We start from the raw sequence: 18,208 nt of genomic DNA, 5'->3' as shown, positions 1-18,208 counted from the left end.
CAGCAAGTCAGCAGCCCTCCAGAGAGGGCTGGGGCCAGGCAGGCTGGGCGCCACCAGCCAGGCTCACCACTGGGGCTTGGGCACCAACGGGGTGGAGAGGTGAAGGCCTGAGCTGCCACCTTCCAAGGTGTGGTACTTTGGGATAAGGCTGGGAGGGGGAGAAGGAAGGGGACAAGGGGGAGGCTCTCACACTACGGGGCTGGGGGCAGGGGGGATACGGCTGGATGGGGGACCAGCCAACGGTGGTTCCCAAACTAGGTCCTGCAGCCCGCTGATGGCCAGCAATGGTGGCCGCTGCACACCCACCCTCCCCAATCCTCATCCCAGCCCAGGGCTTCTCAGCAGAGCTCAGACAGGAAGACAGGCGGGCTGTGACGGCAGCCCGTCCCTGGAACAGACAGGCCGCCTGATGAGGCTTTTCTCTTTAGCACTGGCCCTGCCCCTGCCCTGCTTGGTAGCCAGAAGATGGCTCACGACACACGTTCTCCCAGTTCCCCTCTCCTGAGGGCCTGAGTGGTGGCCATCTCTACTTTGTTCTTTCCAGAGGAGCATTTTGTGGTGGCCCTGTATGACTATGCCGCTGTGAATGACCGGGACTTGCAGATGCTGAAGGGCGAGAAACTGCAGGTCTTGAAGGAGTGAGTTTCCGGTAGCTCCCTGGTCCCTGTTCTGTCAGTCCTGCGGCCCCTCTGCCTCCCTGTCTCCCCAGCTCGCCCTCAGGGCTGCCTCCAGAGCATCTTCTCCATCGCACAGCCCACCTATCCGGGCATGTTCTTAAACTTGACCCGTTGTCCTCTCCAAAGTCTTTCTGGTGAGGTGGTTTCTGCCCGTGGCCTTTAGCTCTGTTGTCAAAATCCCACCCATGCTCCAGAGCCCACCCCAGGGCCGCCTCCGTGCACAGGGAGCTCCTGCCTGTCAGATGCTCCACACAGTGGAAAGAGACCAGAAGCCACCGAGTGACTTGCAAGCTCCTCCTTTCTCCAGACTGTCCACCTCCACCAGTCCCCACCCTCCTGAGGGCGGGTCACGCTGTGGGGGAGGGGACCAGGAGCTGCTCAGGGAGGCCCCTGGGGGTTCATCATGCTTCTGTCTTCCCTTCTCCCCTTAGAACTGGAGACTGGTGGTTGGCCAAGTCACTCGTCACAGGGAGAGAAGGCTATGTGCCCAGCAACTTTGTGGCCCCCCTGGAGACCCTGGAAGTGGAAAAGTATGTGGACCAACAAGTCCCCTCGAGCCAGAGGGGCAGTCCCTGCTTCTGTTCCATAGGCTCAGGGCAGGGCCAGAAAGTGGGCCCCACTGGGAGCCTTGGGACTCCAGTCGGGAACAGAGAGCGACATCTAGACCACTGGGCACTTCCAAGGAGGTCACTCTTCCCATTGGACCAGGGGCCGCCCCTTCCCTGGCATCCCTGGGTGGAACCGTCCTAGTGTCTAGCCTCAGAGCTCACAGCAAGGACCTAACCAGCAACTCCCCACTGCCTCCAGGGACAGGACTCAGGGCTCAGATCCCAGGGGCGTCCCAGGAGAGGGGACTTGTTTAGAACTGGGTTTGCAGCATCCCCATCACCAGCTTCTAGAACACACCAGGAAGGTCCACACTGGTCAGGGCAGTGGGCCTGCTCATTCTCCACTCACCCACTCACCTACCCACCCATTCACCCACTCACCCACTCACCCACCCTCCACTCACTCACTGACTCACCCACTCACCCACTCAGTCATTCACCCACCCACCCACTCACCCACTCACCTACTCACCCACCCACTCACCCACTCATCCACACATTTACCCACCCACTCACCCACCTACTCACTCACCCACTCACCCACTCACCCACCCACCCACTCACCCATTCACACACCCACTCACCTACTCACTCACTCACTGACTTACCCACTCACCCACTTACCCACTAACTCACCCACTCATCACTCACCCACCCACTCACCCACCCACCCACTCATCCACACATTTACCCACCCACTCACCCACCCACTCATCCACACATTTACCCACCCACTCACCCACCTACTCACTCACCTACTCACCCTCTCACTCACCCACCCACTCACCCAGTCACTCTCCCATCCCCTGCCACACACTCATCCACTCCCACTTACCTACCCACCCACTCACCCACCTACTCACTCACCCACTCACTCACCCACTCACCCACTCACTCACCCACCCGTGCACGCGCATACACACACACACACACACACACACACACACACACCCATTCACTCACTTACCCACCCACTCACTCACCCACCCACCCACTCATTCTCTCACTTGGTGCAGGTGTGAGGTACACTCTCCCAGGATGGGGAAGGTGTCACAGTGGTTGACATTTGGTCCCATGTCTGTCCCAGAACCGTGTGCGGGAAGCTAGGGCACCTCCACATTGAGCAGCCCATGCTGAACACAGAGGGAGCCCAAGCCGGGCGTCTCTGGCGTCTCAATCATTCAGACACAGCTCCAGAGCGGGCGCCTGCTCTTGTGTGCCACCTGCACTGTGGGGAAGGGCCGTCCATCTGGAGCATTTTTGCAGAGGTCATACAAACTGTGTTCCCTTTTCATTTCAGGGAGACAGTAAGTCCAGCGGCTGATAGGAAATGGGATGGGATAGGGTCCGAGGGACAGAGGGGCAGGGTTAACAGGGGAACAGGAGCGGCGGAGCCTAAAAGGTGCATGGACTAGAATGCTCCAGGCAGCGTGGCCGCTCTCTGAGGCTCGCTGCCTTTGCCCTTTTCTAGGTGGTTCTTTAGGTCGATCAAGCGCAAGGAGGCGGAGAGGCAGCTGCTGGCTCCAGTGAACAAGGCGGGTGCCTTCCTCATCAGAGAGAGCGAGACCAACAAAGGTGAGTGGTGGCCTTGCCACCTCCTGCCCGGGGCTCCTCAAGAAGCACCCACCCACCACCAGGCTCCTCTTCAGCAGCCACTGCCCTGGTCTCCCTCCTGATTTGGACTCTGCCCAGGAGCTGGCTTTAAGATGGTGCATGCCAACATGCCGTCCCCCAGGCTGGATGGCAGAGAGCCACACACCCAGCCACTCACGGTCGGCAGCTACACTGGGAACCGTGGGGGCTGAGGAGACTGTGTCCCCTTCAGCCTCAGGGTCCAGCCACATTTGGGAATCAAAGGATTTGGGGGTTCAGAGTATCCCTAGAGAGCATCTCAGTCAGAGAGCCCAGGTAACAGGAGTTTGGGGTGATGCTCGGTTGTGGAGAGCTGGGGAGGCAGACCCCGTCCCGAGGATCACAGGTTCAAACCTGAGACTGAGCAGGCTTTCCTGCCGCCACCAAGCCATTTCTCTTCCTTCCTTGGTCACTTAGCTCAATGACATTCCTTCTTTTTTCTTCCTTTTTTGTTTATTTGTTCTTTTTAGATACACATGACAGTAGAATGCATTTTGACATATTATACATTCATGGAGTGTGACTTATTCTAATGAGGGTCCCATTGTTGTGGATGAACACGATGTGGAGTTTCCCTGGTCGTGTATTCACCTGGTCGTGAACAGAGCAAAGTGATGGCCAAGTCATTCTACTGTCTTTCCTATTCCCACCCCTCCCTTCCCTGCATTCCCCTTTGTCTAATCAGTCAACCTCTATTCTTCCCTCCCCCTGCTGTTTGTGTCTTAGCTTCCCCATATCAGAAAGAACATTTGGCCTTTGTTTTTTTGGGACTAGCTTATTTCACTTAGCACGATAGTCTCCAATTCCATCCCTTTACCAGCAAATGCCACAATCTCATTCTTCTTTATGGCGGAGAATATTTCATTGTGTGTATGTATCACATTTTCTTTATCCATTCATCTGTTGAAGGACACCTAGGATGGTTCCATAACTTAGCTTTTGTGAATTGATTTGTATAAACATTGATGTGGCTGCGTCTCTGTAGTAAGCTGATTAAGTCCTTTGGGTATATACTGAGGAGTGGGATAACTGGGTCAAATGGTGCTTCCATTCCAGGTTTTCTGAGGAATCTCCACACTGCTTTCCAAAGTAGTTGCACCAATTTGCAGTCCCACCAGCAATGCGGGAGTGTGCCTTTTCCCCCACATTTTTATCAATATTTATCACTACTTATATTCTTGATAATTGCTATTCTGACTGGAGTGAGATGAAATGTTACAGTAGTTTTAATTTGCATTTCTCTAGTTGCTAGAGATGTTGAACATTTTTTTCATGTATTTGTTGATCATTCATACTTCTTCTTTTGTGAAGTGCCTGTTGAATTCCTTTGCCCATTTATTGATTGGGTTACTAGGTTTTTTTGGTGGTGTTTTTTGAATGCTTTATATATCCTGGAGATTAATACTCTGAGATGCAGGTGGCAAAGATTTTCTCCCTTTCTGTAGGCTCTCTCTTCACGTTCTTGATTGTTTCCTTTGCTATGATGTTTAGTTTGATATCATCCGTTTATTGATTCTTGATTTTACTAGTTGGGCTTCAGGAGTCTTGTTGAGGAAGTCAGTTCCTGCACTGACATGATGGAGAGTGGGGCCTATGTTTTCTTTTCTAGTAGGTGCTGGGTCTCTGGTCTAATGCCTAGGTCCTTAATCCTGACCAGGCCTCCCTGTGTGTCTGTGTCCTAGGCTCTTCTTATAAATACACAGTCTGTTGTGTGAGGGCCCAACCGAAGCACCTCATTTACCTTAATCCCCCTTTAAGAACCCTGTCTCCAGACACAGTTGTGTCCTGCAGGTGGGGATTAGCACTGCAGCACCCGAATTTGGGGCTCTTGGGACACAACTCAACCGAGGACAGAGGCACGTGGGCATGGAGAGTGGCAGTAGTTCAGCTCCGTGTGGTGCAGAACGTCCTGCGTGCATATCCCACGACTGGCTCAGCGGTTCTAACTCTGGTGGCACTGGGCTGTTTCCCAGTGGGACTGAGGTGCCTGTGCCACTCTGGTCATGCTCTGTGGACTCCTTGGTACACTGGCTGCAGTGGTCCACCTCAGAGATTCTAGGCCAGCCCCCCATTTGACTGATGAGGGAGCTGAGGCCCAGGGAGAGGAAGGCCTTGTCTGGGGCCAACAGTGGACACCATGGACGAGGCTCTGAATCTGTGCAAGCTGCAGACTGTGTCAGGCTGGGGGGATCAAGGACCCTCCAAGTGGTGTGAAGAAAACCTGTTCATCAAGAGGCTGCCCACAGGGACCTGCGATGTGCTATGGGGGGGAGATGGGGACGGTGAGCCGGAGGAGGAATGGGGGCAGAGAGTGAATGTGAATTTGCAATGTGAATTTGGCTCCTGTTAGTGGCCAGTGAACAGCAGCCAGGAGTTGCATTTCTGACAGCAAAAGCTGGGTGAGAAGAGCTCAAGGCACCGTGAGACACCCTGCAGCCGTTCTGCACCTCAGGGCCAGGGCCACACTGGGGGCAGAGGGGGCATCGGGACCCGGGTGCCTCAGGTCTTCTGTGCACATGTACATGCATGTACTCACCTGGGTGTTATAGAGAGACATTGGGATGTGGCCACCATCCCATTTTCAGGGCAAAGCACCCCTGTCCAGGAACCAGCAGGGAACCAGTGGAGATGGCAGGTGTGTTCTGGGGCTGTTACTGGTAGAGCATTTCCAGCAAATGCAGAGGCAGAATGGTGTGATGGGGCCCACTTCCACAATTAGCTACTCAGCCGGTCTTGTGTCTTCTCTACCCCCGCCACACACATGTGTGCACACACACAATAACACACGTGCACACACACAATGACACACGTGCACACACAGGCTCCTCAGCATTCCAAAGGAAGCCCTGAATCCGCATCACAGGGCTACGGCCAGTGGAGGCAAGGCCAGCAGAGAGGCAGCCTCGGGGGGGTCCCGTGGCCTCTACATGTCCCTCAGCTTCTCAAGCCTCTGCTATTGGTGTCTGTGTGATGACAGCCTCGTTTCCCCGTCCAAAGGCAGGGGCACCTTTCCGTGGTAAGAAATCTGAATCTGCGAGAGCCCATCCCTCTGTGCCCAGGGCAGCCCAAACACCCCAGAGACAAGAGTCCTAGTTCTGCAAACCTGACGCTGGTCGGAGCTGGAAGTCCTCTTTCAGAAGAGCACCCATTGTCCTGAGACGCCACAGAGAGGACTTGGAGAAGACCCCCAAGTGCCCTCAGGACAGTAGGGCTCCCTGCTTACTGAGAGGCACCTCTGTGGGAGAAAGGGGGAGGAAAGCTCTTGTCCTCACTGTGAGGGGGGATCTGTGAACGCACTAGAGCCAAGGTCCTTACAGACTGGGACACAGGGGTACCAAGCTGGGGTGGGGTGGGCAAGGAGCTTGTAGCTTCCAGCCTGAGGCTGCGGTGGGTGTGGGGGCTGTGGCAACTTCCAGGTGCACTGGTGGGTGCACAGCCTCTCTAGTCCTTTCATAAGTAGGTGGTGAGAGAGGTGAACCTGTCAAGGAAGATGGGAGGGGGACGGGATGATGGTTCTGATCTGAGAAGAAGGGGCCCAAAGACACAGGACCATGGTGTAAGATAGCTCTTCTCCGGGACAATGGAACTATTATTTAACACCTCTGACCCCTGGTGGAGAGGGGTGGTACTGCTCCTGGGAGGCGAGTCCTGGGAGGTGGGGCCAGGGAAGCCTGCCCAGAGAGGGACCTCCTGCTCAAATAAGAGTTGGAGAGGGAGGGAGTGTCCATGGAACCAGAGAGCTGGACAGAGGCATTTTAAAGCAACACCAAGCTTGGGGCAGAAGTTCATGGACAGAAGTTCTTTAGCTGAAAGTTCTTACTTCCCCAATTGTTCTTAGCCCTTGGCGTGTGCTACTACTGGTCTACAGGTACAAAATCCACAGGAGCGTGTCTGCCAAGCTGAAGGGGCAGGCCCCTGGGCACAGCTCTGTGCCCCTCCCATGGGCGTGGTGCCTAAGGTGGATGCACCTCTTCCTGGAGGAGTTGTCAGCCTTTATAGCCAAGGACCCCAACATGTCTCAACATTCCATGGCAAAGGGTAGCTGAGGGACCAGGTGCTCAAGTAGGGGACTTGCATGATTGCTGAGAGACTGGCCTACCTGCCCCAAGCTTGTGATTCTCAGATTGAGTCTGGGGGCTTTGGGGAAGGTCAAGGTGTTCAGATGGAGCCAACAGGGAGGCTCAGGGGAGCAAATTGGGATGAAGGAAACCAGTGGAAATGGAGCCCAGAATCTGGGGACCTGTCCTTCGGAACAAGCCCCATCTGGGTCCCGACCTTTTGACTCTGTGCCTTATTCCTCCTTTGTGTCTGTTGGCCTCCAGGTGCCTTTTCCCTGTCTGTGAAGGATGTCACCACCCAGGGGGAGATGGTCAAGCACTATAAGATCCGCTCTCTGGATGAAGGGGGCTACTACATCTCCCCCAGGATCACCTTCCCCTCCCTCCAGGCCCTGGTGCAGCACTATTCTAGTAAGGGGGTGTCTTGGAGGGGCGGGGGCTTGTGCTAGAGGAGCTCTTGGGACGGCTATTACAGGATCCCAAATTGTGTGGATTGCCTTGGGAGTTGGAGGGTGACCCAAAGCCAGACCCGAGGAGCTGGCCCCTCTCCACAGGGTAATTCAAAGCCAATATCTAGTGCGCACAGCGGAGGATGATCGGCGTCCACGTGGAGTCCGGCCTCCAGCTCACTTTCCTTTCTTCCCTGATACAGAGAAAGGGGATGGCTTATGCCAGAGGCTGACCCTGCCCTGTGTGAGCCTGGCATCACAGAACCCCTGGGTCCAGGACGAATGGGAAATCCCCCGGCAGTCCCTCAAGCTGGTCCGGAAACTCGGGTCTGGGCAGTTTGGTGAAGTGTGGATGGGTGAGTTGTGGCACCCCTCCCCGCCCTGCATCCTGAAACGGGCAAGTTGCCCCTGAAGGCCAAGGGCCCAGTGTACGCAGAGCTCCCGCCCCAGGAGGCCTTGTGAGGAGAGGCAGAGGCCAGGCCCGGGATGCTGAGGGGCACCCAGTGGTGATGGAGAGGACAGAACCCACTCTCCCAGCCCTTCTCAGCCCCGGCTGGCTTTGCCATGGACCCTGTGCGCTCGGCTGGCTTGCTGACTTCCTGGCCTCAGCTCACAGACAGAAGCTGTCTGCTAGACAGAGTGGGCCACTAACTGGGAACTCCAGAGCCCGGTTGCAGACCAAGGCCACCACCTGCCAGTGTTGACTTGGGCCAAGTCACTCAACTCCAGCTCCCAGTGTCCTCCAGCCGCAGGCGGCTCCTGCTCGCCACAGCGCTGTTGGAACATAGAAGGCTGTTTACTGTCTGCCTGCTCTGAGGCACCAGGTCAGGCTCAGACCCTGATGTTCCTGGAGCCTTCTGCCCGGGCCTGGCACGAGCTGCAGCTTCCCTGGGAAGGACAGGCCTGTCATTGACTGTTACTCAGTATGATGCCTCCCCCCTAAATTTCTCCATCGCCTGAGGCTCCCGTGTGGCCAGGGGAGATGGTCACATCCTCGCTAAGTATGAACACCCATCCATCACCCTGGGGGACACACACTCCATCTCTGGCCTCAGGTCCCCATAGAAGGGTCTGGCACCTGGAATCTCGTGTCAGTTGTGACAGATGTTCTCTGAGCCTCTGAATGTCTCCTTTATTCCCCACCCCTCTTCCCTGGTCAGGTTATTACAAAAACAACTTGAAGGTGGCCATCAAGACCTTGAAGGAGGGAGCCATGTCTCCAGAAGCCTTCCTGGCTGAGGCCAACCTGATGAAAGCCCTGCAGCATGAGAGGCTGGTCCGTCTGTATGCCGTGGTCACCAAGGAGCCCATCTTCATCGTCACCGAGTACATGGCCAGAGGTGGTGCCCCAGCCCCTGCAGAGGACCAGGCTTAGAGGGTGGATCCCTGCAGTGGCTTTGCCAGGCCAGGAGATCACCACAGGATCTGCACCAGACGTTGCTGGTGCAGGGGGACAGGAAGGGAGGAGGCCAGGAAGCAGGAGGGCTGGTTGGTCTCTGCAGAGCTGCCTCCTTGGCTCAGGAGCCCTGCGGCCAGTGCTCCCAAAGTGTATCTTCTGCACCCAGTGCACTTTGATACCCGCTGGGAGGGACAGAACCTTGAAAAGGGGAAAGAGCCATTGGCTGGGCATCCAGAGACAGTTCTACTGCCCCTTCCTATCATGGGACCTTTTCCAAGTATATGAACATTTCATAGCATGGTGACCAGAGGGGTGAGGCTGGGCAGCCTCTGAGGTCCACAGGGTGTCTCATGGGACAACAGTCTGGGAACAGCTGTCTCCATGCCAGTGTCTTCTTGCTGATGCTTGGAGCTCAGGGACAGTTTCCTTGCCACTGAGGATGATGGGGGCAAGGCAGGTGTGCAGGAATGTCCTGTCATGTCAGGAAAGACCACTAATCCCAGAGCCAGAGCTCAGGTTCCAGTCCCCACTCCTCTGGCCCTGAGACCTCAGGCAGGTCCCTGAACCTGCTGTGCGTTCACTCTGGGTGGTTGGGCGCTACCCCAGGGTGGTGAGGCCTGGGTCTATGTGAGCCTAAGGCAGCAACAGCTGCAGGCAGAGCTCCCAGTGCATCCAGAGATCTGAGAACAGTGCCCGCTTCCTGCCCCCGGCCCGCTCAGGTCACCATGCACAAGTGCCGTTGAGCGCTCTCTCTCTCTCTCTCTGTCTCTCTCTCTCAGGATGCCTACTGGACTTCTTAAAGTCAGATGAAGGCAGCAGGTTGTCCCTCCCACGGCTGATCGACATGTCAGCCCAGGTTGGTGAACTACCCCATGCAGAAGGTACCTGGGGGAAGTGCGTCCTTCTCCGAGCCCTGAGGCTTAAGTAAATCCACTGGTGAGAGGTTGCACTGGTTAGGTTTCAGCTGGACTGTGAAGGACAGAAAGTAACGACGACGTGAATGTGGAACGTCCAGCTGTAGGCAGGTTGGAGGCTCCACCCCATCAGGAACCTTAGCATGTCATCTTAGTGTCCAAGATGGTGACTCATGGCTCTACCATCTTGTCCCACTGCATCTTACTGCCACACCTGGCAGCAAGCAAGCCTGGGAAATGCAGTCCCCACCCTGGGCAGCCATGATGGGGTGAGGCTGCTCCGTTGGGAATGGAGGGAGGGCAGATGGATGTCGTGGGAAACCCAGAGTGTGGGCAAGGGTTCCGTTTCGCAGGTGAGAGGTGTGCTCTGTTGTCCTTCTCACATGGTGCCACCAGTGCCTTCAGCAAGGCGTGACTCTGAGAACACCCATCCTCTACCAAGACCCTAAGTCCTGGTGCAGCCCCAGGATCCGCCCAGACTGATGGGCAGGTGTGGGACACACAGGAACCCTAGGGACATTACTTCTCTGAGCCCTAGAGAACGTCCACCATCGGGAATCTTTTCAGCTGCCCTGGACTTGTCCTTGGTACCCTTGGGGCTCACAGGAAGAACTTCCCAGACTCTGTAGGGGGGCAATGAATGAGGAGGAGAGAGCTTCCCTCCGCTGGGGACTGTAGCTGGGGGTTCCATCTAGCAGGAAGACACATCTGGTGGTCTTGTGTGTGTGTCTATTAGAACTAGAACTCTCTGCAAGAAGGTATGGTCTGTGGTTAGCCCCTAAAATGTGAGTGTGCACATGTGTGCGTGCGCACACACACACACAGCTACAGAGGGGGCCCTCCCCACCCACGCTTCACACCAGCCACCCCCCACCCTGTTCCTCGTTATCTTTAACTAGCATCAATGCGGGAACTGAGGTCATTGTGCCTTTTTTCCATGAGGCAAGAGACGAGTTTGAGCAACTGGTGAGATGGTTATGGGATAAGCCCATCCTCTCGCTTTCTTCCTTCTCTTCTCCCACCCCTGCCCCCCGTCTTTTCCAATCCCCATCATAACCCCTCAGGAAACCTTGGGTCACATGGGGAAAGGTCAGGAGAAGCCATCTGAGCTCAGGGCCAAGATGTGGTCAAATATCTGGGGGTTAAGAAACCAGGAAACCAGGACCTCCCAGAAGACAGCTTCTAGACCACATTGGGGTCACACTGCGCCTCACCCTGCATGCAATCGCATGCACAAACCCGTGCACACACCCGCAAGCAGGGACCTCGGGGCTCTCCGCCCCTACTCTGGGGTGGGGTGCAAAGCACACAGGGCACTTTCTCCAAGGCCAGCGCTGGCCGCCCTGTGCAACCTCCAGCCAGGACCCCCGTGCCCTGACCTGCAGCCCCGAGGCCTGGTTCCTGGTGCCTAGTACCTGCCACACCTGCCTCCGCTGCCCAGAAGGCTTTGGTCTCTCCCCACCCTCAAAATCCTGGTCAGCTCAAGACCTGAGTCGATGTCGTTTAGGTTCCTGGGCGCTGGGGGAGATCCACTGGCTCTCTGTTCTCGGCCTCAATTTCCTCGCCCATCCAGGGGTGAATAAGCCTTAGCTAAAAGAGCTACAGAGGGGGCCCAGCAGGTAGTCCTGGCCTGGTGCTGCGATCTGGACCGATTTGGTGCCTCTGTTCACCCGGATCCCTACATGCAGGTTCGAGCCTTGGCACGAGTTACTTCATTGAAGGCTGGCCTTAACTCCTGGATCGGGAGCCCCCTCCATGGTCCAGGTCAGGACCGAGCCCCCAGAGAGGCTTAGAGACTTGCTGAACGGGCTCCAGACTCCAGGCAGAGTGCTTGCCAAGGAGAGGTGCCCTCTGACTGTGCCCTCCGCCCCTCCCTCTCCTCCTCTGCCTGTCCTCCCTGGCAGGCCTGTGGAGACAGCTGCTTGGAAGGGGAGGGCAGGAGGAGACAGCTAGCCCCTCTGCTGCTCGGGCCTCTGGGCTGACCCATCTGGAAGCGGTGGAAGCCCTCTTTCTTCTCCACCCAGGAGGATGCATGTCCCTCCCAGCGGTGGCCACCTCCATGCATCCACTCAAAAGCAATTAAAGGCACCCACCGTGCCCTTCTGCCCCATCAGCCTTGCCAGAGGATGAGCTGGTCCAGAGACAGGTGGTGGTCAGGTCCTTGCTCCCCCAGGGCCTGTGTGGGATGCTGGGAGGAGAGGCCCCCACGCTGACCTTCACCTTGGGGCCTGTCTCCTCAGATCGCGGAAGGGATGGCCTACATTGAGCACATGAATTCCATCCACCGAGACCTGAGGGCTGCCAACATCCTGGTGTCTGAGACCTTGTGTTGCAAAATCGCGGACTTCGGCTTGGCCCGGATCATTGACAGTGAATACACTGTCCAAGAGGGTGAGCAGAGCCCCAGCCCCAGGGAGACGCCGGGCCTCACCTGCCCAGCTCCCGGAAGCCCTCTTGAGCTTCTCCTTGGTACTGCACTGCAGAGCCTCGCTGACAGGGACCCGGGGAGGCCTCGGTGGCCCCCACCACTTGGCCTTCCCCGCTAAATGCGCATGGCAGAAAAGAAGTGCCTCCAGGCCTCTCACGAGGAGGAGCTCGACAGGCGGTGGGTTAGGAGACTGGGCAGCCCATCTCCCGCTGCCCTGGAGATTCACAGCGCATCACGGTAAAGGGCACAGAGAAGTCCCGCCGCTTCACCTGGTGTCTCACCAACTAATCTGAGTTGCAAATGCTTTTTCCACTTGGCTCCTGTGAACCCCATGGAGCTGGGCTTTCACAGAACACACTGAAACACGAACAGCAAATTCTTGGACCTACGTTTAGGTTTCGGCAGAGCACTCTTGCTTTACTCTCAAAATCTGCTTCACGGGGGGATCTGAATCCCTTTAGCTGAGTATGAAGATCAGCGGACACAGGAGGAGCGATGTGGGGCGGGGACCACGTCTGTCCTCAGGGGCTTCAGGCTGGCTCATAGGACGGGCACCCAGTGGAGAGCCACGAGGTCTGCTCTAAATGCCACCCAGGACTGCAGCCTCTTGAGGGGCTGGGACAAGTTAAAATGTTGGGCCTATGTGATAACAAGGCCATGTGACATAGAAAAGGACTCTTCTATCCCAGATGGAAATTCATGCGTGCTGCCCAGTGAAGCCCACGTACTCTCTTTTTTTGGGGTGGGGTGGGGGGGGCACTCGACCTCTGAGCCACGTCCCCAGCCCTATTTTGTATTTTACTTTAGAGACCCCTCTCACTGAGTTGCTTAGTGCCTCGCTAAATTGCTGAGGCTGGCTTTGAACTCTCCATCCTCCTGTCTCAGCCTCCCAAGCCACTGGGATCACAGGTGTGTGCCACCATGCCCGGCCCACCTGCTCTCTTTTTAAAGACCCTAAGGACAGTGGGGACAGACGTGTGACTGGTAGAGCCGTGACTGGTAGAGACTCCCGGGTCTCTGGATGGTAAAGAACATCAGCCACTGTGCCCCACCAGGTGACAAAGGTCTCCTCTGCTGGAGTCCCTTCAGTCTGCGGAGCACCAACAGTTGCTCTTGCGAGGACCCTTTTGGGCCTGTGCATTCTCAGGCACACACCCTCCAGTGTCCTCCTGACTCCCTGGGTGCACCTCTGCACTGTCCGGTGGCCAAGCCTCGCGAGGCACAGCTGTGGGGACAGGCGGGGAGGCTGTGGGCAGGGCAGCCAGGCTGGCCTCACAGAGCTGCTGGGCTTCTCTCCCAGGAGCCAAGTTCCCCATCAAGTGGACTGCCCCGGAAGCCATCCACTTTGGGGTGTTCACCATCAAAGCAGACGTGTGGTCATTCGGGGTCCTCCTGATGGAGATCGTCACCTATGGGCGCGTGCCATACCCAGGTAGGTGCTGCCTCTTGCAGCCTCACAGTGCTCTGCTCTGCTGTTACGGCCCATGGCAGCCATCCCATCCTCAGGCACTGTGGCCACCGCCCACTTGTCAGAGTGCCGCCCGTTAGCTGGACTGGGATCCAGGCCTCCCTCTGGTCATAGCACTCTGGGCCTCAGGGCTGTGCCCAGGGAAGGTCAAATGAGCCCCCTAAAAACAGCAGCCAAAAGGCAGTCAGGTCTAGACAGGGTCATCCAGGAGCTTGTCGGCCATTGAGGACAGAGGTCCCTCTTTGGCCTTAGCCTGGGGGCATCCTCTGAAGCCTGTCCCTGGGCAGAACCTGAGCCCCAGGCTCATGTCACAAGGGCCTAAGCAGCTCTGCAGGCTGCAGGGAGCAGCCCCACCAGCAGCAGAGGTTCAGTTTCCTGGACAGGTGACCTAGACAGGGTCCCATCCTGAGACAGATTGCCTGAGTTCAGGAGAGAATCGACAGCCTCGTTTGCAGCTCTCCAGACAATAAAAAGTAAACCAAGTTCTGCTTAAAGGGTCACCAGCTGGGTGGTCAGGTGACCAACCTGGGAGGAGACTGATCTGATGAGCCTGTGGGGGCTGCTCTCCCGCTTCCAGGCCCAGTGTCCCCCAGGGCCACTTGGATGACACCACCCCCTCTGGAAACCACCCTCCCCGACATGCTCTGTCCCCTCTGCCTGCAGGCATGAGCAATCCCGAGGTCATCCGCAGCCTGGAGCGAGGCTACCGCATGCCAAGGCCGGACACGTGCCCACCCGAGCTGTACCGCCAGGTCATTGCTGAGTGCTGGCGGAGTCGGCCCGAGGAGCGGCCCACCTTTGAGTTCCTGCAGTCGGTGCTTGAGGACTTCTACACGGCCACCGAGGGCCAGTATGAGCTGCAGCCCTAGGCGCCTGCTGACTCAAGGGACTCCCTGCGCCAAGCCTAGGGACTGAGGTTGACCTTGACATCCAGCCCAGACAAGCCGCTAAAGCAGGGGGGATGGCATTCCATTTCTTAGATGGGGAAACCAGGAGGTGAGGTGGCTTGGCAGGTGGCTGGTGGCAGGGCTCTGGAGCTGGAGCCAAATAGAAGCCACTTTTCACTAGCTGTGTGCCCTTGGACAAGTTACCTAGCCTCTCTGTGTATCCCATTCCTTGTTTGTAAAATGGGGGTAGACCATTTTTGTTTGTGGTCAAGTCCAGTAGAGTTCAGAGTGCCTGACACACTGTTAGGTGATTGTCATCGCCTAAGGCTCAGTGCTACCAGCCATAACCCGAGGTCGGCCAGCAGCAAGCCACCACTGCTCTGACGACTGCCCTCCCAGATGCCTGTGCACTGGCTCTATGGGACTCACAAAGCCACGAGAGTCTGACGGTTTCCGTATCGTTGCTGGCATTAACAAATCGGGAGGTGGCATGCAGGATGTGTACTAGTGTGCACGTTGAGGGAGCCCCCGATTCCAGGTGAAATCCAGTCCCCAGCCCCAGGGCGACCAGGGACCCAGCTGTCCCCGCCCCTCAAGGCCGGAAGGGGGCGCCCTCATGCCACAAATCCTTGGCCTGAGTCCTGGAGTCCTGGGAACCAGGGTTTTGGGGGACTGTGAGAGGCCCGCTCCTGGGGCTCCAGTCCCCAGGCACAAGGGGCACTGGGCAGTACACCAAAGCCCGTGGGCAGTCCTGCTGGTCATGAAACCTCCCCACTTGTCCTGCTTTTGTTCTGCTTATAATAGGCTTAACTTTTTTAACAGTTTAGGTTTATAATAATAATAATAATAGTCCCCAAGTGTACAGTCCCATGTGCCCTCCTCCCTCTGCTCCAGTTTCTACCATTATCTTGAAATGGTGGGTCCATTTGCTGCAATTGAGGAGTCAGTATCAGCACATTACTAACCAAAGACCACAGCTTGCACTAGGGTTCACTCTGTGTGGGACATTCTGGGGGTTTTGACATAAGTACAATGACATATGCAAGTGCTCACAGGACAGCTCCAGTTCCCTCAAAATCCCCCGGCTCCCCTGCCCATCCCCGCCCTCCCAGCCTGGCAGCCAGCTTGCTGTGTTTCCCTACATCTGACCCGAGAGGACCCCTGAGCTAGGTATTTAGCACCCCAGGAACCGAGGAGGAAACCAAGGTACAGAGGCTCCGGCTACAGGACTGTGGCCGCATGGCGGGGCCCTCACGGTTGAACCCTGCCTGGAGTGTCCCCTGCAGTGTCCTGGGGTTTGCACACAACTTGCTGTTTGTTTCCACCACAGTCTGAGGGTGGGAGAGAGGTCGGGGCATCGCGACTCTTGTTCCTATGACCACCTGTTTCCACAGATGAAGAAACTGAAAGAGACCCCTCCCCACCAGCCTCCTCTCTTAGCTGGTCAGGCTGGACCTGGGATTTGAACCTGACCTTGGCTGTCACTGCCGCTTGCAGTGGGTAGGTGCTGTGTAGGGAGCACGGTGCTTACAGGAGGAGGACGTCAGCAGTGCACCTTCACAAGTAGCTGAGGACCAGGGCTCTCAGCCCTGCTGCACGTGAGAATTACGTAGGAGTCCAGGTGGGGGGAGGGTGGCAGGGGTCACATTAACAAGTCCCAGCACCAGGTTCCAGGTGGGCTTGGGCATCAGCATTTTTAAATATTCCCAGCTGGTAACAAGGTCCACCCGGGACTGAGAACTGCTGGGCCAGGCTGTGTGAGGTCTGGAAGTGCCCCTTCTCGTAGTGTCACTTGGGGTCCTAGAACCACAGGCCCAGCTGATGCTGCGGCTTTCCCCAGCGCTAGTGTGCAGTGACATCTGCAGGGGCTTGAGAAGCCCAGGAGATCAGCACCATAGGGCTAGGAAGGCAGGGCCCTCCTCAACTCCGCTGCCCGGGAACCCCCGGGAAGGGGAGGCTGGAGCCCGGCCTGCGGGACCAGGCAGAGTTCTCTCCACTAGGGGGCGCACTGCCCCAGTGGCCGGGCCTGGGACAAGGTTTCCTGGTGGCTTTTGTTCCACATAAGTAAGTTCAGACAGGACAAAGAGCCCTCCAGCTCCCAGCCAGGAGATGAAACTCATGGAAGGGAGGGGAGGAAGGGAAAGTGGGGCGGGAGAGAGCGGGGATGTGGCCAGGAGGCAGAGGCCAAGAGGGTATGAATGGGCAAAGCATGAGTATTCTCCCTGCTGCAGATTTATGGTTGGGAGAAAGCGCCCTACAGCCACAAGCCACCCCCCCTCCCCCAGAAAGACAGACTCCATCAGGAAAGGATGCGCGGGCCATTCAGACCTGGTGAAATGAGAATCAGCAAGGTCCTGGGTCAGATGCCTGGGCTCAAACCCAACTTGACTCTCTGAGTCTCAGTTCCCTCATCTGTGAAATGGGCACAATACCGACACCCAGAGGGTGGGCGCATCGGGAGGTTTGGCGGCAGCAGTACATGTGAGGCTTTGCCCCTCCTCTGTGCCAGGTCCTCTCGGACACTCTGAAGACCTCTCAGTACTTCATCCTCTGTCTGTGGGGCGCTTTCACACCCTCCCCATCCTCAGGCAGGACTTGGAAAAGGGCATGCGGGTTCCAGTGAGAACCTGGCTTGGCCCAGCACTGGCCATCAGTGTGAGCAGTGTGACCTTGGTTCCTCCAAGCCTTGCTCATCCGCACACAGAATAGCCCTTGGTGCTATTCTGGGGTCTGAAGAGTACTTTGAAAGTGGAGCAGAGCATTAATTTGCTCGGGTGGATGCAACAAGTATTACCGGCAGGTGGCTTCTACCCAGCATTGGATTGTGCATAGTCCTGGGGCTGGAAGTCCAAGGTCAAGGGGGGCACAGCTGGTTCCTCTTGAGCCTCTCTCCTGGGCCTGTGGATGCATCTTCTCACTGTGTCCTCACACGGTCCTCTGTGCATGTCTATGTCCCACTGTCTTGCTCTAATTAGCTACACGTGACAGTGGCCTGCATTTTGACACATCATATATAAGTGAGTAAGACTTCTCATTTTTCTGGTTGCACATGATGTGAGGTACACAAGTCGTGTAATCATATATGCACATGGGTAATGATGTCCCACTCGTTCTACTATCCTTCCTACCCCCAAAGCCAATCTCTTTTTTAAGAACACCTGTCACGTTGGATGAGGGACACCCACATGACCTCATTCTACATTACACCTCCTTAAAGTGCAGCCACAGGCTGAGGTCCACATATGAGCTGCTGCGGGGACACACCTCAGGCCTTAACACACAGGAACCTTCTGCCTTCACTAGCCTGCTATTGTGTCTCTTGTGGCCAACCCACTGAAGTCAGAAACCAGAAGATTCGGTGTGAATAAACCTCCATCTACAAACAGGGGAAAAGCCACTCCTGAGACCCGTGGACCAGCCGCGAGCAGACCCCCACCTGAAAACCCAGATTCAAAACTGCCTTTTGCCATATGTGCTACGAACGTTTCCGCCACCTATTCCATTAGATTCTAGAAGCCAGAGTCAACTTTTCCCAGGCCTCGTGGCATCTTCTGGGTTTTGTTTTAATGCAGAAAAATACACATAATGTAAAGCTGACCATCTGGGGTGTATTGAGTGCTCCGCTCTGGAGTGAGCTCGTCTTCCCTGCGGCGTGGCTGTGGCCACGTCTGTCTCCACAGCCCGGGAG

At 56.5% G+C, this 18,208-nt stretch overlaps 1 protein-coding gene across 1 annotated transcript in view; it reads left to right on the top strand.

The window, feature by feature from the left end:
- The window catches only part of Blk (BLK proto-oncogene, Src family tyrosine kinase), a 51,992-nt gene extending 37,354 nt beyond the window's left edge, over positions 1–14,638 (top strand). The window contains exons 4-13 of the mRNA XM_076852254.2: positions 545–638; positions 1,109–1,207; positions 2,757–2,860; positions 7,240–7,386; positions 7,628–7,780; positions 8,585–8,764; positions 9,603–9,679; positions 11,978–12,128; positions 13,466–13,597; positions 14,297–14,638. Coding sequence (XP_076708369.1) covers positions 545–638; positions 1,109–1,207; positions 2,757–2,860; positions 7,240–7,386; positions 7,628–7,780; positions 8,585–8,764; positions 9,603–9,679; positions 11,978–12,128; positions 13,466–13,597; positions 14,297–14,502 — 1,343 coding nt within the window. The 3' untranslated portion in view covers positions 14,503–14,638. The remainder of the gene's footprint in view (positions 1–544; positions 639–1,108; positions 1,208–2,756; positions 2,861–7,239; positions 7,387–7,627; positions 7,781–8,584; positions 8,765–9,602; positions 9,680–11,977; positions 12,129–13,465; positions 13,598–14,296) is intronic.
- Positions 14,639–18,208: the final 3,570 nt, after the last annotated feature.

The sequence above is a fragment of the Callospermophilus lateralis genome, chromosome 4 (assembly GCF_048772815.1).
Source record: "Callospermophilus lateralis isolate mCalLat2 chromosome 4, mCalLat2.hap1, whole genome shotgun sequence".
Lineage (NCBI taxonomy): Eukaryota > Metazoa > Chordata > Mammalia > Rodentia > Sciuridae > Callospermophilus > Callospermophilus lateralis.
Note: the sequence above shows the minus strand (reverse complement) of the source record. Positions and strands in the feature narration are given on the sequence as shown.